Here is a 27,318-nt window from a genome sequence, read left to right on the forward strand (position 1 = left end):
AACGTCTTCTCACAATTCAAGTTCCTAGAATCAACCCACCCACGCCTGCAACATGGCTTCATCCCAGAGGTCGCAATCAGGTACCCGATACCCGTACCCTACCTGTACCTGGCCGGGTACGGGTAGGGTACGGCCGGGTACGGGTACGGGTTACCGTTTGCGACCCTGGTGCGGCCGGGTACCGGTACGGGTAAGGAATCAAAACCCGTTTGCGACCTCTGGCCCTCATTGAATGCCTGGCGCGGCAGCGTGTTAACATCGCCACTGGGGAGACAAAGGCGGCCGGGGCGTGGTGTCTTGCCACCCCACCCCTTCGCGTCGTGCCCGGCCTTCATAGGTTCTAACAGCACTTGCTACAACAATTCTGTTAAAGGCTACACGGGGGGCATCTTTGCCTTTGTAAAGGGGGGACGATCCCGAATGTGTGTGGATTGACACAGCAGTGTCCATCGTTGTGTAATAAAGGTCGTTGAAGCGACTTCTGGAATCCGGTCTTTATTTGTCTTTCTTTACAACACTCCTTCACGCTGCTGACAGACAGCGTGAGAGGGATAGAAAGAGAGAGACGCACGCAGCCACGTGGCAGCCTGGACCACGTGGCAGCCTGGACCAGGTTGCAGCCTGGACCACGTGGCAGCCTGGACCACGTGGCAGCCTGGACCACGTGGCAGCCTGGACCACGTGGCAGCCTGGACCACGTGGCAGCCTGGACCCCCGCTCTCGCGTGGCCTCCCCCCTCCGTTCGTTCCAGTTCTCACCACGTGTTGTTCGTCTCTTCCCCTATTTAATACCCGGGTCACGTGGTACGCTTCCACCAATCCTGGTTAGCCTCTATGGAATCTTCCAGACTCCACCGTAGGCTCCCGGGACCACGCCCCTGACTCGTCTCCCCATTGGCTGTGGCTAAAGCCAGCAGAACCAATCCTCTACAAACAGCTGTCACCTTTCCATTACGTCAGGGCCACGCCCCTAGGCTTCCCCCCATTGGCTATGGACCAGGACCGGCAGCCAATCATCGTGACGAGTTGTAATCCGTCAACGACCCGGATATAACTTCACATTACAGTTGCAAGGAAAAAAAACAACACGCTGGAAGTGAATTGTTGATTGTGTTTGCTAATTCATCATTGTCACCGTCAGCCATGACCTATCCACTGCTGCATGAAGGCCTCGTCAAGTCGCCACCACCTCTCAGATGACCCATTGCGACGTCCATTAATGGCCGCCAACACGTGACGATGGTAGGCCCCCTCTAGGTCGACTCAGCCTGAAGCGAGTCTCTGATGGGGTGGGTGAATTTCGCCCCAGGGGATGTTCGTCTACGTTTGCGGACTCCGCTGGTGGATAAAGCCTCCTCCACTGTCAGTGAGGGTCACTCCACTGCTCTGGGTGAATCTGTGTGAGTTTATGGGTCTCTGTGTGAGTCTCTGAGGCTGTGTGTGAGTTTCTGGGCCTCTTTGCGAGTACAGTATTTGAATCTGTGTGAGTTTATGGGTCTCTGTGTGAGTCTCTGAGGCTGTGTGTGAGTTTCTGGGCCTCTTTGTGAGTACAGCATTTGAATCTGTGTGAGTTTATGGGTCTCTGTGTGAGTCTCTGAATCTGTGTGTGAGTTTATGAGTCTCAGTGAGTACAGTATTTGAATCTGTGTGAGTTTATTAGTCTCTGTGTGAGTCTCTGAGTCTGTATGTGAGTTTCTGGGCCTCTTTGTGAGTACAGTATTTTAATATGTGTGAGTTTATGGGTCTCTGTGTGAGTCTCTGAGTCTGTGTGTGAGTTTATGAGTCTCTGTGATTACAGTATTTGAATCTGTGTGAGTTTATTAGTCTCTGTGTGAGTCTCTGAGTCTGTATGTGAGTTTCTGGGCCTCTTTGTGAGTACAGTATTTTAATCTGTGTGAGTCTGTGGGTCAGTGTGTGAGTCTGTGTGTCTCTATGTGATTCTCTAGGTCTCTGTGTGAGTGTGAGTCACTGTGTGAGTCTGTGGGTCTCTGTGTGAGTCTGAGGGTCAGTGTGTGAGTCTGTGTGTCTCTGTGTGGGTCTCTGTGTGAGTCTACGTCTCTGTGTGAGTCTCTGTGTGAGTCTGGGTCTCTGTGTGAGTCTGTGTGTCTCTGTGTGGGTCTCTGTGTGAGTCTACGTCTCTGTGTGAGTCTCTGTGTGAGTCTGTGTGTCTCTGTGTGAGTCTCTAGGTCTCTGTGTGAGTGTGAGTCACTGTGTGAGTCTGTGGGTCTCTGTGTGAGTCTGTGGGCATCTCTGTGTGAGTGTGAGTCACTGTGTGAGTCTGTGAATCTCTGTGTGAGTCTCTAGGTCAGTGTGTGAGTCTGTGGGTCTCTGTGTGAGTCTCTAGGTCTCTGTGTGAGTGTGAGTCACTGTGTGAGTCTGCGGGTCTCTGTGTGAGTCTCTAGGTCTCTGTGTGAGTGTGAGTCACTGTGTGAGTCTGTGGGTCTCTGTGTGAGTCTGTGGGTCTCTGTGTGAGTGTCAGTCACTGTGTGAGTCTGTGGGTCTCTGTGTGAGTCACTGTGTGAGTCTGTGGGTCTCTGTGTGAGTCTGTGGGCATCTCTGTGTGTGGATCTCTGGGTGAGAGTTCAGGATTAGTGTCGGTCGCCCTCTTGTGGACAAATGCCCAACCGCAACTGCTGTGTCACAAAATAAAGAAGCAATTCATCTCCTTCGCACGTGTGTTTCTCTCCACAATACAACATACAGTATAATTAAATATACGAGATGCACACAATAAAACAAGCGTTTTATTTTATGCATCTCATCAGGGGCATGGCCTTCTGTGAGTGCATCTTCATCGGTAGTATTGATCCAACGCAAACACAACTCTGCATCTATTTCGACATTCAGCGTCTCATCAGCAATGAGGCTTGCCTGAAAGACAACGCTTACCTGCCAGATCTTCTTGGTTCTTTCGGTAAAATGACGTAGAAGGGAAATTATAAAATAATAAAAATATAACATAATAAATCAATATTATTTTATTATTTCCTTTCTACGTGACTTTACCGAAAGAACCAAGAAGATGAATCCCTGCAGTCACGAAAGCTTTAAATCGATACCTGCCAGATGTTTGCTGTATAGGCACGGACACCTCCTGTGTGAGACGTGGGTCCGAGTTTAGCTTGAGACGAATGCGATGGTTTGAGGCTGACCGCTGCTCCAGAGCTGCAAGACACTGGTAAGAGAAATGTGGTAAACGTCAAGGCCGTCATTACAGTATTCAAATATGCTCAAAATGTCCCCCCCCAATATATTGCTATAAAATAGATTTATGTTTATATGATTGTGGTTATGGTTGTACTTTATAAAAAAATATTAAAAAAAAAATGTCTATGCTATGTAAATAAAAACAACAATTTGCTCAATCTTGGCCACAATATCTGGACTTCATGTAACAATGTATCGATTTATGTTGATGCGATTGTGGTTATGGTTGTACTTTATACATCCATAATCTCTGCCATTACATACAATGAAACAAGAAAAGGTACACAAGAAGAAACAGAGAAATGTAATACAATACACTATTAGACATTGTTGTAAAAAATAAATAAAAAGTCCATCCTAGAACCAGTGCCGGATGAAGCAAGTACGGGTCCTGGAGCACATGTTATAAAGAGGTCCTAAATATAAAAACACGTACATGTTCAAACACATACATTTGAAACTTGCATAGTAAAGTAATTCTATTTTTTTTATTGGCTATGAATGATTATTATTTTGTTTGCATGTCTTTGTGTTTGCACATACGACCGTGCCTCTGGTGTTTATTGTGGCAACGCTCTTACCCCCCACCCCCTGTACTGTCTCGTGTGTCAAAAAGAGCTTCCCAGCTTATCGGAATCCTCGAGTGCAAATGCATCTTCCTGATCCCGTGCCGAGCACACGACGGCCGCTTCTCCATGTGTGCTGATCTTAAAGGGGCATTGAAAAAATTAACCCGTAAAAACAAAGTTTTTCACTATAAATCCTTTATATGCGTGGCGGCTAGAGTCCTCTCGTCCTCTGGCTTGAGATGGCTGCCACCTATGGGTCAGATGATTGCATTGCACCATTACGCAATTGGTAATTAAATATAATATTTTTGTCCTAAAAAGTGTAAAATTTTGGAATTTTTTTCACGAACATTAATTGTCACGCACAACGAGTCTGTGTGCAAAATGTCAGCTCGATTGGATCACGGGAAGTGGGTTAAAAAACGACCGAAAAATTTGCAAGGTCCTAAGCAAGCAAGCGAACTAAATATAAAGGATTTAAAAATGTTGACACTCCGACCGATGCTCCTGCTGCTGTTGTGCAGTGACCCATGCAGCCAGCTATGGCTGCAGGGTTTTGGGTAGTACATGTTGTTGACGTCGTTTATTGTGAAAATTCGGTCACAGTTCCTATGATCGCTGTTGCATTGCTTTTATGGCTTTATTTTGGTGATGTTTGAAAAGTTTTTCGGTTTGGCCATGTTTGTTTGTTGTGGTACAGAGTTAGACTGATGGCCTTAATCTAAGTTGTCTTGTGGTTGTTGTTGTTGTTTGACTTGCATCCCACTGGGATTTTTGCACACAGCGTTGGTGTACGGGCTTTTTCTGCGTTATTTTGCTGTCTTTTCTTGGATTTTCTGTTTGCGCATAGTCACTTTAAGATGTTTTCTTGTTCATGTTTTTATTTTTTTGTTTGTTGCGGTTGCACCCGATTCAAGAGCCGAATAGCTCACAGGGCTACATACCTAATAAACGAAACTTGAAACTATCGGAGAGAGAGAGAGAGAATACGGTCACGGAGACCTTAGCGGCGTGCTAAGCACGTGTGACACCAAGTGGCCAGAAGCGACATCACAGCGTTGCCGCCTACTCACAGCGCTCTTTGGGCTCCACCAATGGAACGCCGTTCACTGAGCACACGTCACACTGACACACACACACGTGGGGTGGAGGGGTGTGTGTGCGTCCGTGTCAACTCGTATAGGTTCACTCAGCCTCCCCAGACATCGCCACTGGGGGGACAAAGGCGGCCGGGCGTGGTGCTGGCCACCCCCTTACAACCACCGCTCGCTCGTGGGGCTTCTGCCGGGCCTCGGCTCGGCGATTCGCTCGCAGCACTTGCCCCAACAGGCTGGTGAAGGCTATCTGGCGGCGGGGGTGCTCTTTGTCTTTGTGCAGCTGTGTGTGTGTGTGCTGGGTCGGTAGGCTCCGTTCAGACTCAAGCCACGGGCAGATACCGACCGGCGCGATGGTAACCCTTCAAGGTTTCGACAGGCACGAATATTGGCATTTTGGTTATTCGATTCGTCGCCGCGCAAGCTTCTAAACGTTTGATTATTTCAACAGCAGATTTTTGCGCAGGGATTTTTTTTTGGTCGTCTCTGTGTGTGTGTGTATTTAAATCTCCGTAAATGTTATTTCGCTTGCCATATGCATATTCAGCGTGGTGAGATTTTTGGCAAATAATTGGCGAATTAGTTAGGAGAGAGAGAGAGATCCGTCGTTGAATTAAAACAGCCGGCCGCAACGCTACGAGGCATCTACCTACCTTACAATTAATACGTCGAGATAATTAGATGTAGCATCTACGCTCTACTGCAAGTACGTGCATATTAATTCGCGCAATTGGTGATTTCCTTCCACTCGCACGCAGAGAGCACGTACACATGAAGATAGCATCGTTCTCCAGAGGCAATTCGGTCAAGCGATGCGTGACCTCCGTTACCTCTCGCTGATTTGAGCCCCCCACCCCCCCAGACCCGATATCGGGATCGAACCGGGAACAAAAGGGGGGCTTCTCACATGGAGGAGGCTTTGGGGTGAGGCTGATTTTTTTGGAGGCCGAGGCCACAGTGTTTCTCCGTGGAGATGAAGGGCCGGGGATGGCTTGCTGTGACAGTACTCGACTTGGCGCTGGGTCTCATCGCTGCCAATGCAGGTGAGTGAGTCTCTCTGTTGGGGAGACAAAGGCGGACGGGTGTGGTGCTGGTCAAACCCACCTCCTCCCCCCCCCCCTCTTTGCGCCCGTGTCGGCCTTCATAGGTGGTGCCACTCGCTAACGGCACTTGCCCCAACTGTCTGTTGAGGCTATACGGGCGGAGGGGGGGATCTTTGTCTTTGTGATACGTGCACATATGACTGTATACATACGTGTGTGTGTGTGTGATGACATGTGTGTGATGACATGTGTGTCGGTGTGTATATGGGGAGCGGTGGTGTATCGGCTAGCGCGCTGCGCTATGAACCTGACGACCCGGGTTCGATTCCCGCTCACGGCTAACACCAGTGACGGTTATCTGAACCGGTCCTGGGCCTCCCCTAGGTCGACTCAGCCTTAAATGAGTACCTGGTGCGGTGTGTAAACATCGCCACTGGGGAGACAAAGGCGGTCGGGCGTGGTTCTGGCCACCCCCACCCTCTCGTGTGCCGTGCCGGCCTTCATAGGTGCTCGCTAACAGCACTTGCCCCTACAGTCTGTTAAGGCTATACGGGGGATCTTTGTCGGTGTGTGTGTGTGTGTATGTTAGAAGATGTGTCATTGTGCATGTAATACGTGGACGTGTGCGTGTGTGTGTGACTAGATTTGTGTCAGTGTGTGCGTTGTGTGTGCTAAGATGTGTCAATGTGTACGCGATAACGGGTGTGTCTGTGTGTACAGTCTATATATTTTGATGAGCGGTGGTGCAGCGGTTAGCGCGCTGCGCTACGAACGCAGCGACCCGGGTTCGATTCCCGCTCACGGCCAACACCGGTGACGATTATTTTCACCAGTCTTGGGCCTCCCCTGGGTCGATTCGGCCTCAAATGAGTACCTGGTGCGGTGTGTAAACATTGGGAGACAAAGGCGGCCGGGCGTGGTGCTGGCCACCCACCCCCTCGTGTGCCATGCCGGCCTTCATAGGTGCTCGCTAACAGCACTTGCCCCTACAGTCTGTTGAGGCTATACGGGGGATCTTTGTCTCTGTATGTGAATATGATAACGTGTGTGAGATGTGTACACATGTATGTATACACACGTGTGTGTGTGTGATGACATGTGTGTCGGTGTGTCTGAACGTGTCATTGTGTATGTGATACGTGGCCGTGTACATCACGTGTGTGTGTGTCTCTTAAGATGTGTCAATGTGTGCGTGATTCCGCATGTATCTGTGTAAATGTATGAATTAATCTTGAACTTATTTCGCACCGTACGGAGCCAACCGTGCAAACGTGTGTGTGTGTGCCTATGCGAACGTGTACACGAGACGTGTGTGTGTGCATACATACACACACGCATGTTCCATAATGTGTGTGCCATTGCATGTGTAGTATTTAGCGCGCTGGGCTCTATCACTGTGTCACACACACAGTGGCACTGACACACACACAGTGACACACTGATACCCTGACACAGTATATCGCTGTGACACACACAGTGACACTGACACACACACAGTGGCACACTGACACAGTATATCACTGTGACACACACAGTGACACACACAGTGACACTGACACACACAGTGACACACTGACACCACGGCACAGTATATCACTGTGACACACACAGTGACACACTGACACCACGACACAGTATATCACTGTGACACACACAGTGACACTGACACACACACAGTGACACACTGACACTCTGACACGGTATATCACTGTGACACACACACAGTGACACACACACAGTGACACACAGTGACACCCTGACACCGTATATCACTGTGTCACACACAGTGACACTGACACACACACAGTGACACACTGACACTCTGACACAGTACATCATTGTGACACACACACAGTGACACACACACAGTGACACACAGTGACACCCTGACACCGTATATCACTGTGTCACACACAGTGACACTGACACACACAGTGACACACTGACACCCTGACACAGTATATCACTGTGACACACACAGCGACACAGACACACACACAGTGACACACTGACACTCTGACACAGCATATCACTGTGACACACACAGCGACACTGACACACACAGTGACACACTGACACCACGACACAGCATTTCACTGTGACACACACAGTGACACTGGCACACACACAGTGACACACACACTCTGACACAGTATATCACTGTGACACACACACTGACACACACACAGTGACACACTGACACTCTGACACAGTATGTCACTGTGACACACACGCTGACACACACACAGTGACACACTGACACTCTGACACAGTATGTCACTGTGACACACACACTGACACACACACAGTGACACACTGACACCCTGACACAGTATATCACTGTGACACACACAGCGACACAGACACACACACAGTGACACACACACTCTGACACAGTATATCACTGTGACACACACAGCGACACAGACACACACACAGTGACACACTGACACTCTGACACAGTATGTCACTGTGACACACACAGTGACACTGACACACACACAGTGACACACTGATACTCTGACACAGTATGTCACTGTGACACACACACACTGACACACACACAGTGACACACTGACACTCTGACACAGTATGTCACTGTGACACACACCATGACACAGACACACACAATGACACACTGACACTCTGACAGAGTATATCACTGTGACACACGCACTGACACACACACAGTGACACACTGACACTCTGACACAGTATGTCACTGTGACACACACCATGACACAGACACACACAATGACACACTGACACCACGACACAGTATGTCACTGTGACACACACCATGACACAGACACACACAGTGACACACTGACACCACGACACAGTATGTCACTGTGACACACACCATGACACAGACACACACAATGACACACTGACACCCTGACACCGTATTTCACTGTGTCACACACAGTGACACTGACACACACACAGTGACACACTGACACTCTGACACAGTATGTCACTGTGACACACACAGTGACACACACACAGTGACACACTGATACTCTGACACAGTATGTCACTGTGACACACACAGCGACACTGACACACACAGTGACACACTGACACCACGACACAGTATGTCACTGTGACACACACCATGCCACAGACACACACAATGACACACTGACACCCTGACACCACGACACAGTATGTCACTGTGACACACACCATGCCACAGACACACACAATGACACACTGACACCACGACACAGTATGTCACTGTGACACACACCATGACACAGACACACACAGTGACACACTGACACCACGACACAGTATGTCACTGTGACACACACCATGACACAGACACACACAGTGACACACTGACACACGCACTGCCGCACACGCATTTACTCACACGAATGAGAGATTTTCGTGCTGTAATTCAGGGAGGCCAATCATTAAAAATGAAAGTGAACCAGGGTTACAAAACATTTCTATTTTAGCTATGCCTAGCAACGCACGCACACACACACACAAAGATCCCCCGTATAGCCTCAACAGACTGTTGGGGCAAGTGCTGTTAGCGAGTAGCACCTTTTGAAGGCCGGCACGGCACACGAGGGGGTGGTTGGTCTCCCCCAACGGTGATATTTACAACACACCGCACTGAGGATTAATTTGAGGCCGAGTCCACCTAGGGGAGGCCCAGGACCGGTTCAGATAATCGTCACTTGATATTAGCCATCAGCGGGAATCAAACTCTGACCGTGTGAATCTTGGCGCAGTGCGCTAACCGCTAAACTAACCCCATACACACGCGGACAGACACACTCTCATCTAAATAGACACACAGACACATGTTCACACGTGATTATATAAAGATACACCAGTCAGCCTCGTCTCCCATTGATGGGGAATTGTCTGTAATCTCCCCGTCTCTCTCGCCCTCCCCATCATTTGTCTCACTCCGTTCACCAGAGGTCATTCTCTTGCGTCAATACGGCAGTTCTCAGACAACGCAGCAAGTAGGATGGAGACGGGGCGTGAAATTACATCATCGAGCAATCATTCATCGACTCGTATTTACACTCCACGCAGCATTTGTCTGTGAAAGTGGATATCACAGAGTTAGTTCTGAGACCCGTGCATCACGTGACGCTCTGGGGTACGTAAAGTCGCCCACGGAAGTGGATATTGCAGAGCAGTGATAATTGGTTGTTTACCCTTTTATCTGGCAACAAAACTGACACCTTTTTTTTACAAGGAGTCATTCATAATCAACGTTTTTGGGTTTAGATCGCGTTATTTATAAATGTGTCGTAACCCTCCACCACCCGACACGGCCAATCAGTAAAAAAGTGTCACGTTGACAAAAGACAAATAGTTCACTGCTTTAGCCCACCGGTGTGTTGAAGCGTGAAACCACAACATTTACAATTTTTGAGTACGACGTTTCGCTGGTAATTGCATCCAGCATCATTGAGCAATTACCAGCGAAACGTCGTACAGTACTCAAAAATTGTAAATGTTGTAGTTTCACGCTTCAACACACCGGTGGGCTAAAGCAGTGAACTATTTTGTCTTTTGTCAACGTGACACTTTTTTGCTGATTGGCCGTGTCGGGTGGTGGAGGGTTACGACACATTTATAAATAACGCGATCTAAATCCAAAAACGTTGATTATGAATAATATTGGCCGCGAAAGCCTACGTGTTAAACAAGGAGTCATGTTTGCATAGACCACAATACCTGCAGTCATAATGCAAACAAAAAACACAACTCTGATAATGTATGCATTGTCCTTGAAGTTGATTGGTCCACACCCGAGACAGCTTTCCTTAGAGCCTAAGTCTCACATGGTGTTGGACCATATGACGCCAAAAGACACACAACTCAAAGACAATGCACCATCAGAGTATGAGAGCTCGGGGTAAGCATTTACACCATTGGAACCTCATTTGCCAGAAGAAAAAATATGATAATTGTTTTTTTTACCCTTTTATCTGCCAACAACACTGTTTTGTTGCCAGATAAAAGGGTAAAAAACCAATTATCATATTTTGATTGCAGAGCAGTGTTTTTGGAAACCTTCAAGTGAACCTTTGGTATACACATACATTGTCGAGGGCTGCACTTTCTGGATTTTTTTTTTTTAATTCTCAGTCTAATTAAGTGCGCTAACAAATTTCATACGATGGGTTTTTTTTCTGCAGTCATTGGTGACCCTGCTGAGCCCATCAATTACTGGACATCTGTGAAAAAGAGCTTTACCATCCATCGGATTCCTCTAGTTTATATACAAATTCTGAACTTGGAGAACCAGGTTTAATCAATGGGTCGTTATGCCAGTCTCTTGGTCTTTGTGCGAGGCTATGGGTCTCTGCGTGCATCTATGAGTCTCTGCGTGAGTCTATGGGTCTCTGGGTGAGCCTATGGGTCTCTGCGTGAGTCTATGGGTCTTTGTGTGAGCCTATGGGTCTCTGTGTAAGTCTATGGGTCTCTGCGTGAGTCTATGGGTCTCTGTGTGAGTCTATGGGTCTCTGCGTGAGCCTATGGGTCTCTGCGTGAGCCTATGGGTCTCTGCGTGAGTCTGTGGGTCTCTGTGTGAGTCTATGGGTCTCTGGGTGAGCCTATGGGTCTCTGCGTGAGTCTATGGGTCTCTGTGTGAGCCTATGGGTCTCTGTGTAAGTCTATGGGTCTCTGGGTGAGCCTATGGGTCTCTGTGTGAGCCTATGGGTCTCTGTGTGAGTCTATGGGTCTCTGTGTGAGCCTATGGGTCTCTGCGTGAGTCTGTGGGTCTCTGTGTGAGTCTATGGGTCTCTGTATGAGCCTATGGGTCTCTGCGTGAGTCTATGGGTCTCTGCGTGAGTCTATGGGTCTCTGCGTGAGTCTGTGGGTCTCTGTGTGAGTCTATGGGTCTCTGTATGAGCCTATAGGTCTCTGCGTAAGTCAATGGGTCTCTGTGTGAGTCTATGGGTCTCTGCGTGAGTCTATGGGTCTCTACGTGAGTCTATGGGTCTCTGCGTGAGCCTGTGGGTCTCTGTGTGAGTCTATGGGTCTCTGTATGAGCCTATAGGTCTCTGCGTAAGTCTATGGGTCTCTGTGTGAGTCTATGGGTCTCTGCGTGAGTCTATGGGTCTTTGCGTGAGTCTATGGGTCTCTGTATGCGCCTATGGGTCTCTGCATGAGTCTATGCGTTTCTACATGAGTCTATGGCTCTCTGCGTGAGTCTATGGGTCTTTGCGTGAGTCTATGGGTCTTGCGTGAGTCTATGAGTCTCTGTGTGAGTCTACGGGTCTCTATGTGAGCCTATGGGTCTCTGCGTAAGTCTATGGGTCTCTGCGTGAGTCTGTGGGTCTCTGCGTGAGTCTATGGTTCTCTGTATGAGCCTATGGGTCTCTGCGTGAGTCTATGGGTCTCTGTGTGAGTTTATGGGTCTCTGCGTGAGCCTATGGGTCTCTGCGTGAGTCTATGGGTCTCTGTGTGAGTCTATGGGTTTCTGTATGAGCCTATGGGTCTCGGCGTGAGTCTATGGGTCTCTGTGTGAGTCTATGGGTCTCTGCGTGAGCCTATGGGTCTCTGCGTGAGTCTATGGGTCTCTGTGTGAGTCTATGGGTCTCTGCGTGAGCCTATGGGTCTCTGCGTGAGTATATGGGTCTCTGCGTGAGTCTATGGGTCTCTGTGTGAGTCTATGGGTCTCTGTGTGAGTCTACGGGTCTCTACGTGAGCCTATGGGTCTCTGCGTGAGTCTATGAGTCTCTGCGTGAGCCTATGGGTCTCAACGTGAGCCTATGGGTCTCTACGTGAGTCTATGGTTCTCTGTATGAGCCTATGGGTCTCTGCGTGAGTCTATGGGTCTCTGTGTGAGTCTATGGGTCTCTGCGTGAGCCTATGGGTCTCTGCGTTAGTCTATGGGTCTCTGTGTGAGTCTATGGGTCTCTGTATGAGCCTATGGGTCTCTGCGTGAGTCTATGGGTCTCTGCGTGAGCCTATGGGTCTCTGCGTGAGTATATGGGTCTCTGCGTGAGTCTATGGGTTTCTGCGTGAGTCTATGGGTCTCTGTGTGAGTCTATGGGTCTCTGTGTGAGTCTATGGGTCTCTGTGTGAGTCTATGGGTCTCTGCGTGAGCCTATGGGTCTCTGCGTGAGTATATGGGTCTCTGCGTGAGTCTATGGGTCTCTGTGTGAGTCTATGGGTCTCTGTGTGAGTTTATGGGTCTCTGCGTGAGTCTATGGGTCTCTGCGTGAGCCTATGGGTCTCTGCGTGAGTATATGGGTCTCTGCGTGAATCTATGGGTCTCTGTGTGAGTCTATGGGTCTCTGTGTGAGTCTATGGGTCTCTGCGTGAGCCTATGGGTCTCTGCGTGAGCCTATGGGTCTCTGCGTGAGTCTATGGGTCTCTGCGTGAGTCTATGGTTCTCTGCGTGAGTCTATGGGTCTCTGCGTGAGCCTATGGGTCTCTGCGTGAGTCTATGGGTCTCTGCGTGAGCCTATGGGTCTCTACGTGAGTCTATGGGTCTCTGCGTGAGTCTATGGATCTCTGCGTGAGTCTATGGGTCTCTGCGTGAGTCTATGGGTCTCTGTGTGAGCCTATGGGTCTCTACGTGAGCCTATGGGTCTCTGCGTGAGTATATGGGTCTCTGCGTGAGTCTATGGGTCTCTGCGTGAGCCTATGGGTCTCTACGTGAGCCTATGGGTCTCTGCGTGAGTATATGGGTCTCTGCGTGAGTCTATGGGTCTCTGTGTGAGTCTATGGGTCTCTGCGTGAGCCTATGGGTCTCTGCGTGAGTCTATGGATCTCTGCGTGAGCCTATGGGTCTCTGCGTGAGTCTATGGGTCTCTGCGTGAGTCTATGGATCTCTGTGTGAGTCTATGGGTATCTGCGTGAGTCTATGGATCTCTGCGTGAGTCTATGGGTCTCTACGTGAGTCTATGGGTCTCTGTGTGAGCCTATGGGTCTCTGCGTGAGTTTATGGATCTCTGCGTGAGTCTATGGGTCTCTACGTGAGTCTATGGGTCTCTGCGTGAGTCTATGGATCTCTGCGTGAGTCTATGGGTCTCTGCGTGAGTCTATGGGTCTCTGTGTGAGTCTATGGGTCTCTGCGTGAGCCTATGGGTCTCTGCGTGAGCCTATGGGTCTCTGCGTGAGTCTGTGGGTCTCTGTGTGAGTCTATGGGTCTCTGGGTGAGCCTATGGGTCTCTGCGTGAGTCTATGGGTCTCTGTGTGAGCCTATGGGTCTCTGTGTAAGTCTATGGGTCTCTGGGTGAGCCTATGGGTCTCTGTGTGAGCCTATGGGTCTCTGTGTGAGTCTATGGGTCTCTGTGTGAGCCTATGGGTCTCTGCGTGAGTCTGTGGGTCTCTGTGTGAGTCTATGGGTCTCTGTATGAGCCTATGGGTCTCTGCGTGAGTCTATGGGTCTCTGCGTGAGTCTATGGGTCTCTGCGTGAGTCTGTGGGTCTCTGTGTGAGTCTATGGGTCTCTGTATGAGCCTATAGGTCTCTGCGTAAGTCAATGGGTCTCTGTGTGAGTCTATGGGTCTCTGCGTGAGTCTATGGGTCTCTACGTGAGTCTATGGGTCTCTGCGTGAGCCTGTGGGTCTCTGTGTGAGTCTATGGGTCTTTGTATGAGCCTATAGGTCTCTGCGTAAGTCTATGGGTCTCTGTGTGAGTCTATGGGTCTCTGCGTGAGTCTATGGGTCTTTGCGTGAGTCTATGGGTCTCTGTATGCGCCTATGGGTCTCTGCATGAGTCTATGCGTTTCTACATGAGTCTATGGCTCTCTGCGTGAGTCTATGGGTCTTTGCGTGAGTCTATGGGTCTTGCGTGAGTCTATGAGTCTCTGTGTGAGTCTACGGGTCTCTATGTGAGCCTATGGGTCTCTGCGTAAGTCTATGGGTCTCTGCGTGAGTCTGTGGGTCTCTGCGTGAGTCTATGGTTCTCTGTATGAGCCTATGGGTCTCTGCGTGAGTCTATGGGTCTCTGTGTGAGTTTATGGGTCTCTGCGTGAGCCTATGGGTCTCTGCGTGAGTCTATGGGTCTCTGTGTGAGTCTATGGGTTTCTGTATGAGCCTATGGGTCTCGGCGTGAGTCTATGGGTCTCTGTGTGAGTCTATGGGTCTCTGCGTGAGCCTATGGGTCTCTGCGTGAGTCTATGGGTCTCTGTGTGAGTCTATGGGTCTCTGCGTGAGCCTATGGGTCTCTGCGTGAGTATATGGGTCTCTGCGTGAGTCTATGGGTCTCTGTGTGAGTCTATGGGTCTCTGTGTGAGTCTACGGGTCTCTACGTGAGCCTATGGGTCTCTGTGTGAGTCTACGGGTCTCTACGTGAGCCTATGGGTCTCTGCGTGAGTCTATGAGTCTCTGCGTGAGCCTATGGGTCTCTACGTGAGTCTATGGGTCTCTGCGTGAGTCTATGGATCTCTGCGTGAGTCTATGGGTCTCTGCGTGAGTCTATGGGTCTCTGTGTGAGCCTATGGGTCTCTACGTGAGCCTATGGGTCTCTGCGTGAGTATATGGGTCTCTGCGTGAGTCTATGGGTCTCTGCGTGAGCCTATGGGTCTCTACGTGAGCCTATGGGTCTCTGCGTGAGTATATGGGTCTCTGCGTGAGTCTATGGGTCTCTGTGTGAGTCTATGGGTCTCTGCGTGAGCCTATGGGTCTCTGCGTGAGTCTATGGATCTCTGCGTGAGCCTATGGGTCTCTGCGTGAGTCTATGGGTCTCTGCGTGAGTCTATGGATCTCTGTGTGAGTCTATGGGTATCTGCGTGAGTCTATGGATCTCTGCGTGAGTCTATGGGTCTCTACGTGAGTCTATGGGTCTCTGTGTGAGCCTATGGGTCTCTGCGTGAGTTTATGGATCTCTGCGTGAGTCTATGGGTCTCTACGTGAGTCTATGGGTCTCTGCGTGAGTCTATGGATCTCTGCGTGAGTCTATGGGTCTCTGCGTGAGTATATGGGTCTCTGCGTGAGTCTATGGGTCTCTGTATGAGTCTATGGGTCTCTGCGTGAGCCTATGGGTCTCTGCGTGAGTCTATGGATCTCTGCGTGAGCCTATGGGTCTCTGCGTGAGTCTATGGGTCTTTGCGTGAGTCTATGGATCTCTGCGTGAGTCTATGGATCTCTGCGTGAGTCTATGGGTATCTGCGTGAGTCTATGGGTCTCTGCGTGAGTCTATGGGTCTCTGCGTGAGTCTATGGGTCTCTGCGTGAGCCTATGGGTCTCTGCGTGAGTCTATGAATCTCTGCGTGAGTCTATGGATATCTGCGTGAGTCTATGGGTCTCTGTGTGAGTCTATGGGTCTCTGCGTGAGCCTATGGGTCTCTGCGTGAGTCTATGGGTCTCTGCGTGAGTCTATGGGTCTCTGCGTGAGCCTATGGGTCTCTGCGTGAGTCTATGGGTCTCTGCGTGAGTCTGTGGGTCTCTGTGTGAGCCTATGGGTCTCTGTATGCGCCTATGGGTCTCTGCATGAGTCTATGCGTTTCTACATGAGTCTATGGCTCTCTGCGTTAGTCTATGGGTCTTTGCGTGAGTCTATGGGTCTTGCGTGAGTCTATGAGTCTCTGTGTGAGTCTACGGGTCTCTGTGTGAGCCTATGGGTCTCTGCGTAAGTCTATGGGTCTCTGCGTGAGTCTGTGGGTCTCTGCGTGAGTCTATGGTTCTCTGTGTGAGTCTATGGGTCTCTGTGTGAGTCTATGGGTCTCTGCGTGAGCCTATGGGTCTCTGTGTGAGTCTATGGGTCTCTGCGTGAGTCTGTGGGTCTCTGTGTGAGCCTATGGGTCTCTGCGTGAGTCTATGGGTCTCTGTGTGAGCCTATGGGTCTCTGCGTGAGTCTATGGGTCTCTGCGTGAGTCTGTGGGTCTCTGTGTGAGTCTATGGGTCTCTGCGTGAGCCTGTGGGTCTCTGCGTGAGCCTATGGGGTCTCTGTGTAAGTCTATGGGTCTCTGTGTGAGCCTATGGGTCTCTGTGTAAGTCTGTGGGTCTCTGCGTGAGTCTATGGGTATTTGTATGAGCCTATGGGTCTCTGTGTAAGTCTGTGGGTCTCTGTGTGAGTCTATGGGTCTCTGTGTGAGTCTGTGGGTCTCTGCGTGAGTCTATGGGCCTCTGCGTGAGTCTATGGGTCTCTGCGTGAGTCTGTGGGTCTCTGCGTGAGTCTATGGGCCTCTGCGTGAGTGAGTCACTGGTGGACCATGCTGAGCCCATCAAATTAGTCGACTTGAGGAGGACTCGCTTTAAATCCCCGGCTCTCAGTGGCTCCAGCTCAGCGCTCTGATCTGTAAGCCACGCGCCCTCCTCTGTAAACATCGATTCTTAATCTCGTGGTTCAGGCATCACATCACAGGTGTGTAACAATCAACGTGTGTTTTTCTTTCTTCCATTCGTACTATACACGAGGGCTACTACTTTGCCGTATTTTTTTAAACAGACATCTGTCATTTGTGTGGAATGCTTTGATGTTGTCTGCCGGCCGAGTCGCCCTTACAAAAGAGCTACATATTTTGACTTAAAACTTTCGCGACTGCAGGGATTCATATTCCAATGTTCTTTCGGTAAAGTCGCGTAGATAGAAAAAATAACAATAAAATAATGAAAAATAAAGTGAATAAAAATGATCACGACGTTTCGATCGCAACGCAATGATAAAGACCGCTTGCGTTGCGATCGAAGCGTCGTGATATTTGTATTCACATTATTTTGTATTATTTTATTGTATTTTTTTCTATCTACGTGACTTTACCGAAGGAACCATAGAATAAAAAGAGCTTATTTATATTTCGATTTAAAGCTTTCGTGACTGCAGGGATTCATCTTCTTGGTTCTTTCGGTAAAGTCACGTAGAAGGGAAATAATATAATGATAAAAATAAAACAATAAAATTCTCACGAAGTTTCGATCGCAACACAAGCAATCATCATCAGGTGTGAAAAAACCACAGCAAGATGACGATTGCTTGTGTTGCAATCAAAACGTCGTGAGAATTTTATTATGTTTTATTTTTATTATTTTATTATTTCCCTTCTACGTGACTTTACCGAAAGAACCAAGAAGAGCATATTTATCATCAAGGTTTGTGGGTTAGATCGTGTAAATATAAATGTGTCTTAAACCCGCCACCGTCCGACACAGCCAATTAGAAAGCTTCGCCACGTGAACAATAGGGCCCAAATCAGAGGTCGCAAACGGGTTTTGATTCCTTACCCGTACCCGTACACGGCCGCACCAGGGTCGCAAACGGGTACCCGTACCCGGCCGTACCCGTACCCTACCCGTACCCGGCTGGGTACGACGCACGCATTCTCTTGAAATGAATTTAGGACGTTTTTGTTTAAGATTACAGGTTTGTAATTTATGCATATTCATCGATTCTGTTTTGTTGTCGAAATTCGTTCAGGGATTTGTAAAGGAAGAAGGAAATTTTATATGAATAAACACATTCCAGCCCCTCCCCACCCTCCCCACCCCTCACACCCCCCACCCAGCCACACCCTCCCCACCCAGCCCCTCCCCACCCAGCCCCTCCCTGCACGACGGACGGACACAATAATCCCCTGTGGGCTGGTGTAGCCAGGAGGTTTCTACCAGTATAATGATATCTACAATATTAACTTAAAGAATAAACAATTACAACGTTTTTAGTGGGTGGGTGAGTGGCTGGGTGAGTGAGTGAGTGGGTGAGTGAGTGGGTGGGTGGGTGAGTGAGTGGGTGGGTGAGTGAGTGAGTGGGTGAGTGGGTGGGTGAGTGAGTGAGCGAGTGGGTGGGTGGTTTGAGTGAGTAAGTGGGTGGGTGGGTGAGTGAGTGGGTGGGTGGGTGAGTGAGTGAGTGGGTGAGTGGGTGGGTGAGTGAGTTTGGCGAAGTGAATTGTTGTGACCTGCAGTGTGGTGGTTGACCAAACGGTGTCCTGTACAGACCGAGTGCTCGACAACGGGTAGAGGAATCAACGAGTGATAATCACTGGAACACGGCAGCGCTAGAAGAGCGATTCAAGGGGGTGAACTGAAGGAAGAGAGCGTTCCAGACGGCCGTCTATCTGAAAGTGACGCTTTGTTCGATGGCCATCCAAAATCCGAGAACGTAATTGTTTTACACAGGTTCCCATGGTCCACACAACGTCAAGCGGCCAGCAACAAACCGCACTCCACCTCCCTGTGCTCTCCCCCTCCTCTCCACCCAGACCGGCCCCCACCGCCGGTGAACGTGTCGGTGAGCGCCGTGCGTGCCTCCTCCGTGATCGTGTCCTGGGACGTCGCGGACGGAGACTCCGTCATCGGTTACGCCATCTCGCAGCAGGTGGGCATCGTCACGTCGCCAGCGGGTTCACGGAGCGGGGGGATTGGTGGATCACACACGCATAGACAAAGACAAAGATCCCTCCGTATAGCCTCAACAGACTGCTGGGGCAAGTGCTGCTAGCGAGCACCTATGAAGGCGGGCACTGCACACGAAGAGGGGCGGGTGACCGGTACTGCGTACTGGCAGTGGCGATGTTTACACACCGCGCCAGGTGCTCAATTGAAGCTGAGTCGACCTAGGGGAGCTCCAGGACCGGTTAACGCAGCATGCCGACTGCTCTACTACCGCTCCCCACACACACACACACCACACACACACCACACACACACACCACACACACACACCACACACACACACCACACACACACCACACACACACACCACACACACACACCACACACACACACACCACACACACACACCACACACACACACCACACACACACCACACACACACCACACACACACACCACACACACACACCACACACACACACCACACACACACACCACACACACACACACCACACACACACACCACACACACACACCACACACACACCACACACACACACCACACACACACACCACACACACACACCACACACACACCACACACACACACACCACACACACACACCACACACACACACCACACACACACCACACACACGCACACACACACGCGCCAATGTTGTCGTGAAGCGCTCCGATTCGAGGGCGGGGGTGGTACAGCAGAAACCGTGGACTCCACCTATGCCGTCTGCATGGGGTCGCGTGTTGCCCCCTTGCTCGTTTCTTCCCACGCGTAAACACCCAGTCATTGGCCGGTAACACCTTCATATGTAGGGGATCGCAGAGCTTTGTGGGGAGGGGGGATTTGGCGCTGCCGCCTCCACCGCTCCTCGGCTGTGGTCCCGCAGCGTTACCATTTGTTGACGTTCTCGTTACTGTAGGGTGGTCATGCGGCCCAGCGGTCGTGAGGGTTTACAGTTCGGTCCAGTGGGCCGCCCCGATTTAATAGCGCGCGTGTGTAATAAAGGACTCTTTCACTGTGTCTGTCTCCGTTGTCCTTTATTTGGGTTTTTTACAACTTTGCCCCACACGGCCCTCGCTCAGAGTCTTCTCCATCTCCCGCTCGGCAGCTTGGCAGCTGCCGTCGCTCACGTAGCCTTTTCTCCTCGCTCCCGGTGCAGCTCCGCTGCTGGCTCTCCTCTCAGCCTCTCCGCCTTTGTGCAGTCTCCCAGCTGCTCTCTCTGCAGCCCCACCGCTGCCCTCTGGTTCCCCCGTGCCCGGACACCGCTGGCCAACGGTGCCGAGTCCCGTCGTGTGGCGATCGCGCCACTCTCCACCCTCTGCCCTGCGTGGCCTCCTCTCGTCTTTATTCTTACACTCTCCCCCCCGTCTCTTCCGGTTACCGCCCTTAAGAGCTTTCCCTTCTCCCCCACGTGACCTAACCCCTCCCCCAGTTACGTCATATCCGCGAGGCCGTTTACGCCCGCATTACACGTGTATTAATCGTGAAAATGCGACTGTCGCGTGCGTTCTGCTTCGCTCACTGTGCACGGCAAAGATCCCGTGACGTGATTCGCAAAGAGGAGGCCCATTCGTGTGCAGGCGTCAGGGGCCCACGTGTTTTGAAGGGGCAAAAAAAAATTTGCTTGCGAATTGTTCGGTTCGGGTCACACACACACACGGCGGCAGCAGCAGCAGCAGCAGCGACGTCGGCCCCGACTACGATGCACGCTGTGTGTGTCCCCGTGTCACGGCTCACGTGTCTTGCTGTCTGTGTCACCGTGTCACCGTGTCACTTTGCCATGTCACTGTGTCACCGCGTCACCGTGTCACCTTGCCATGTCACTGTGTCAACGTGTCACTGTGTCACCTTGCCATGTCACCGTGTCACTGTGTCACCGTGTCACCTTGCCATGTCACTGTCTCACCGTGTCACCGTGTCACCGTGCCATGTCACTGTGTCACCGTGTCACCTTGCCATGTCACTGTGTCACTGTGTCACCGTGTCACCTTGCCATGTCACTGTGTCACCGTGTCACCGTGTCACCTTGCCATGTCACTGTCTCACCGTGTCACCTTGCCATGTCACCGTGTCACCGTGTCACCTTGCCATGTCACTATCTCACCGTGTCACCTTGCCATGTCATTGTCTCACCGTGTCACCGTGCCATGTCACTGTGTCACCGTATCACCTTGCCATGTCACTGTCTCACTGTGTCACCTTGCCATGTCACCGTGTCACCGTATCACCTTGCCATGTCACTGTCTCACCGTGTCACCTTGCCATGTCACTGTCTCACCGTGTCACCGTGCCATGTCACTGTGTCACCGTGTCACCTTGCCATGTCACTGTCTCACCGTGTCACCTTGCCATGTCACAGTCTCACCGTGTCACGTGTCACCGCGTGTCCCCCGCAGAAGCGCCCGGGTGCGCGCCAGCGCTTCATCACCGAGGTGAACACGACGGCGCGCTCGTGCCTCCTGTGGGGCCTCGAGGGCGCCAGTGACTACGTGGTGGCCGTGCAGGCGCTGGGCCGCGCGGGGGCGGCCAGCGAGCCCAGCCCCGGCCTGCGCTTCAGCACCCCCCCGGAGGGGGACAGCGACGAGCAGCGCGACAACAACAACAACAACAACTCATCGTCGTCACGATCGTCTTCATCGTCACCGTCGTCGTCGTCGCTGTCTGTGGCGACGTCGCTTTCGGCGCACGGAGGAGGTGGGTGACCGGGGCATGCGGACAGGAGGTGGTGGTGGTGGTTGTTGTTGATGTTGGGATGTGTGTGTGAGGTGGTGGTGGTTGTGGTTAATGTTGGGATGTGTGTGTGTGGTGGTGGTGGTTGTTTTGGATAATGTTGGGATATGTGTGTGTGGTGGTGGTGGTTGTGGTTAATGTTGGGATGTGTGTGTGTGGTGGTGGTGGTGGTTGTGGTTAATGTTGTGATGTGTGTGTGGTGGTGGTGGTGGTTGTTTTGGATAATGTTGGGATATGTGTGTGTGTGTGGTGGTGGTGGTGATGGTTGTGGTTAATGTTGTGATGTGTGTGTGGTGGTGGTGGTGGTGGTTGTGGTTAATGTTGTGATGTGTGGTGGTGGTGGTGGTGGTTGTGGTTAATGTTGGGATGTGTGTGTGGTGGTGGTGGTGGTTGTTTTGGATAATGTTGGGATATGTGTGTGTGTGTGGTGGTGGTGGTGATGGTTGTGGTTAATGTTGTGATGTGTGTGTGGTGGTGGTGGTGATGGTTGTGGTTAATGTTGTGATGTGTGGTGGTGGTGGTGGTGGTTGTGGTTAATGTTGTGATGTGTGGTGGTGGTGGTGGTGGTTGTGGTTAATGTTGTGATGTGTGTGTGGTGGTGGTGGTGATGGTTGTGGTTAATGTTGTGATGTGTGTGTGGTGGTTGTGGTGGTGGTTGTGGTTAATGTTGGGATGTGTGTGTGTGTGGTGGTGGTGGTGGTACCAATGACGAAGGGTGGAGACGATGGGGGGGGGGGGGCTGTTGCCCCCCACCGGCGCGTCGGTGCCGAGCTGATGTGGCCCAGCGGTGGCGCAATTGTCACTTTGTCGGTTTGCGGTTGGAATCCGCCCGCCCGCCCTGGTTAATACCGTGCTGGGTGTGTGTGTGTTTACTGTGGGGAGCGGTGGTGTAGCGGTTAGCGCTACGCTGCGCTACGAACATGGCGGCCCGAGTTCGATTCCCGCTCACTGCCAACACCAGTGACGATTATCTGAACCGGTCCTGGGCCTCCCCTAGGTCGACTCAGCCTCAAATGAGTACCTGCTGCGGTGTTTAAACATCGCTACTGGGGGGACAAAGGCGGCCGGGCGTGGTCTTGGCCGCCCACCCCCTCGCGTGCCGTGCCGGCCTTCATAGGTGCTCGCTAACAGCACTTGCCCCTGCAGTCTGCTCAGGCTATACCGGGGATCTTTGTTTGTTTACCGTAAAATTGTAGGAGGCTCGTCAAGGGACGCTGCTGGGTTAGTTGGAGGCGGTCGCTTTTCAACAACGGCGGATGGTCATCGTGTGCCGGCCCACGGTTCAAATTTTCCAGATTTTGAAAAATGAAACCGCACGTGTTGCTCTCTTGGGATGACACGCGCACACACGCCGCCGCAGCAGCAGCAATCATCACTCCGCATGGCAGATGCTGATACCTCTATGCACAAATCGAAATTTAAAAACTCTCCGTTGTTTGACTCTGGTCATACAGAACAGACCGTACAGCGTAGGACGATGCAATGCCCGATACACAAATACGAAGGATCTTCTTGGTTCTTTCGGTAAAGTCACGTAGAAGGGAAATAATAAAATAATTAAAATAAAACATAGTAAAATAATTCTGACGACGTTTCGGCCACAACGCAAGCAGTCATTGCGTTGTGGCCGAAACGTCGTGAGAATTATTTTATCATGTTTTATTTTTATTATTTTATTATTTCCCTTCTACGTGACTTTACCGAAAGAACCAAGAAGATGAATCCCTGCAGTCACGAAAGCTTTAAATCGAAATTTAAATACGAAGGAGTGATACAATTCCACTGCTCCTGGCACGATTATCTGGCCTGAGCACCCGAATGTAAGATTGTAGTTGATGCTCTGCATCTACATCAGCAAGGAAAGAAGAGGGGAAGATCGGGACCATGTTCCAGCGGAGACTTGGCAACGCCCTCCTGAAAGAGGAGTCGTGAAACTCAGTCGGGATTTTAAATTTCGATTTAAAGCTTTCGTGACTGCAGGGATTCATTTTCTTGGTTCTTTCGGTAAAGTCACGTAGAAGGGAAATAATCAAATGATAAAAATAAAACAATAAGATTCTCACGACGTTTCGATTGTAACACAAGCAATCATCATCAGGTGGGAAAAAAAGCACAGCAAGATGATGATTGCTTGTGTTGCAATCAAAACGTCGTGAGAATGTATTATTGTTTGATGTTTATAATTTTATTATTTCCCTCCTATGTGACTTTACCGAAAGAACCAAGAACATCAGTCGGGAAGTTTGTGGGATAAATGAGCGTAGTCATGATTGCAATACAATGCATATCCCTGAGCCAATAATAGGTTGGAAAGTTTACTACCCAGGCTGAAAGCCTGCTTAGCTTACAAAAAGCTGATGAGGTTGGACACATCTCTGACTTAGCCCATTTGGCTATGTACGGTACAAAAGAAGTTCAACAGAGATACATGAACTTATATAGTGGGTATTGTATACAGTTTGCATTACATTGAATGGGTATCATTGCATATTGTACGTACTTTTTAAATTGGCCATTTTATATATGTAGTGTGTACAGTTGCATACATAGTGGGTTATACATACGTAGTGGGCATTGTTTGCAAATGTTGTTGATTGAGTGCCTGTGTATGAAACCGATCATTTATTTGATTCCAGACTGTCTCTATCGGTCCGAACATCTCCGCATCACTCCAGACGCGAGGAGGCAGCATTTATCTCCATCTGTGTATCTTCTCGTCTTATCTTTAGCGGAAAGCCAGTTGTGAATCAGAAAAATATCATACGACGTGTGTGTCTGAGTGTGCGTGTGTGTGTGGGGAGCGGTGGTGCAGCGGTTAGCGCGCTGCGCTATGAACCCGGCGACCCGAGTTCGATTCCCGCACACGGCCAACACCAGTGCCGATTATCTGAAACGGTCCTGGGCCTCCCCTAGGTCGACTCAGCCTCAAATGAGTAGCTGGTGCTGTGCGTAAACATCGCCACTGGGGAGACAAAGGCGGCCGGGCGTGGTGCTGGCCACCTACCCCCTCGTGTGCCGTGCCGGCCTTCATAGGTGCTACTCGCACTTGCCCCAACAGTCTGTTCAGGCTATACGGGGCATCTTTGTTTGTGTGGGGAGTGGTGGTGCAGCTGTGATCCGAGTTCGATTCCCGCTCGCGGCCACCAACATCGGTGATGGTTATTTGAACCGGGCCTGGTCCACCCTCTAGGTTGACTCGGCCTGAAATGAGTGCCCAGTGTAGCGGTGTGTAAACATCATCATTGGGGAGACGAAGGCGGACGGGTACAATTCTGACCGTCACCCTCTCGCGTGTCATGCCGGCCTTAATCGGTGCTCGCTAACGGCACTTTTCATCAACAAAGATAAAGCTACACGGGGGATCTTGGTCTTTGTCTTCATATGTGTTAGTGAGTGGGTCACTGGGGCGAGTGGGTGTGGTGAGAGGGTAAGTGAGTGGCCATTAGGGTGAGTGTGGGACTGAGTCATTTGGTCATTGCATATGCATAAGAGCGAGCAGGGGAGCGAGTGTGCAAGCGATGTGGAAAGTGAGCATCCGAGTGAGTGAGCGAGTGAGTGAGTGAGCACACGAGTGAGTGAGTGAGCACACGAGTGAATGAGTGAGCGAGTGAGTGAGCACACGAGTGAGTGAGTGAGTGAGCGAGTGAGCGAGTGAACGAGCGAGTGAGCGAGTGAGTGAGTGAGTGAGCGAGTGAGTGAGTGAGCACATGAGTGAGGGAGTGAGTGAGCAAGTGAGCACACGAGTGAGTGAGTGAGCGAGTGAGTGAGTGAGCACACGAGTGAGTGAGTGAGCACACGGGTGAGTGAGTGAGCGAGTGAGTGAGCACACGAGTGAGTGAGTGAGCACACGAGTGAGTGAGTGAGCGAGTGAATGAGTGAGTGAGCACACGAGTGAGTGTGTGAGCTGTGCAGGATGGAAATGTGTTAATCCGGAGACGAATTGCCGTCATGATGAGTCCCTGTGTCCGGAATCCCAGTGGCAGGGCGGGCAGGGAGGGGGTCATACAGCTACCTTCATTCTCTCCCACGCTCGCTCAATCACTCGCTCACTCTCTCGCCCTCTCGCTCATCGCTCAACTGTTCGCTTCGCTCTCTCATCACACGGAACCACACCGAGATTGTCCTGAGCGTGCGCCCAGCCGACAGATCTCATGGCCGTTCTGTTGATAAAATTTGGCGAGCGATTTATTTTTCGACGAAATAGTCCATTGCAATTCTAGATTTGAAGCTTTCGTGACTGCAAGTCACGTAGGTAAAAAATGAAATAATAATTAATAAAAATAAAATAATAAAATCACGACGTTTCGGAGGCAACACAAGTCTCCGTCATCAGGTGGGACCGTCACAGCGAGTGCTGATAGTAAAAAACAAACACATTTCCTGTTCGAAGGAGCCATTGGGGCATTGGTGCTCATCCTGTTCACAGCCATCCTGAGCCAGTGGTGTAAATTCCACATTCCTATGTCAGGGGCGAGGATAACAATAGCACAACCGCCCTTGCAGAGTGGTACTCGTTTTACCAACCCCCCCCCCCCCCCCCGGAGGGATGATGAGCTGAGTCAACACCCACACCTTAGTGATTGCTGCGAGACGCTCCCTCTTACTGCTGAGCCACCAGAGCAGTCTCACAAAGTGGTACTAATTTTATCGACCCCCCGGGAGGGAGGGATGATGAGCTGAGTCAACACCCACACCTTAGTGATTGCTGCGAGACGCTCCCCCTACTGCTGAGCCACCAGAGCAGTCTCACAAAGTGGTACTCATTTTATCGACCCCCCCCCCCCCGGGAGGGAGGGATGATGAGCTGAGTCAACACCCACACCTTAGTGATTGCTGCGAGACGCTCCCCCTACTGCTGAGCCACCAGAGCAGTCTCACAAAGTGGTACTCATTTTATCGACCCCCCGGGAGGGAGGGATGATGAGCTGAGGACTGGATTCACCGTTCGCTCTACTGCTGTACAACCACGAGGTGTTACACTCTCCGGCTACCATCGTACAGTCACCCCCGGCTCTCGTCGTGTCAGTTTTGTTGCCAGATAAAAGGGTAAAAAAACAATGATCATATTTTGCTATTGGCAAAGGAGGTTCCAATGGTGTAAATGCTTCACCCCGAGCTCTCATACTCTGATGGTGCATTGTCTTTGAGTTGTGCGCCTTTTGGCGTCATCTGGTCCAACACCATGTGAGACTAGGCTCTAAGGAAAGCTGTCTCGGGTGTGGACCAATCAATTTCAAGGACAGTGCATACATTATCAGAGTTGTGTGTTTTGTTTGCATTCCGACTGCGGGTATTGTGGTCAATGCAAACATGATTCCTCGTAAAAAAAAAATAAGTTTTGTTGCCAGATATAAGGGTCAAAAAACAATTATCTCCTTGTGTTATCCACA

The 27,318-nt window shown here is 50.6% G+C and overlaps 1 protein-coding gene across 1 annotated transcript in view; it reads left to right on the forward strand.

Moving 5' to 3' along the window:
* The first annotated feature begins 4,938 nt into the window (after nucleotides 1-4,938).
* Nucleotides 4,939-27,318, forward strand: part of LOC144950268 (fibronectin type III domain-containing protein 5b-like) — a 35,111-nt gene continuing 12,731 nt past the window's right edge. The window contains exons 1-3 of the mRNA XM_078880338.1: nucleotides 4,939-5,912; nucleotides 19,044-19,159; nucleotides 21,595-21,892. Coding sequence (XP_078736464.1) covers nucleotides 5,843-5,912; nucleotides 19,044-19,159; nucleotides 21,595-21,892 — 484 coding nt within the window. The 5' untranslated portion in view covers nucleotides 4,939-5,842. The remainder of the gene's footprint in view (nucleotides 5,913-19,043; nucleotides 19,160-21,594; nucleotides 21,893-27,318) is intronic.

Source organism: Lampetra fluviatilis, chromosome 57 (assembly GCF_964198595.1).
Source record: "Lampetra fluviatilis chromosome 57, kcLamFluv1.1, whole genome shotgun sequence".
NCBI classification, from domain to species: domain Eukaryota; kingdom Metazoa; phylum Chordata; class Hyperoartia; order Petromyzontiformes; family Petromyzontidae; genus Lampetra; species Lampetra fluviatilis.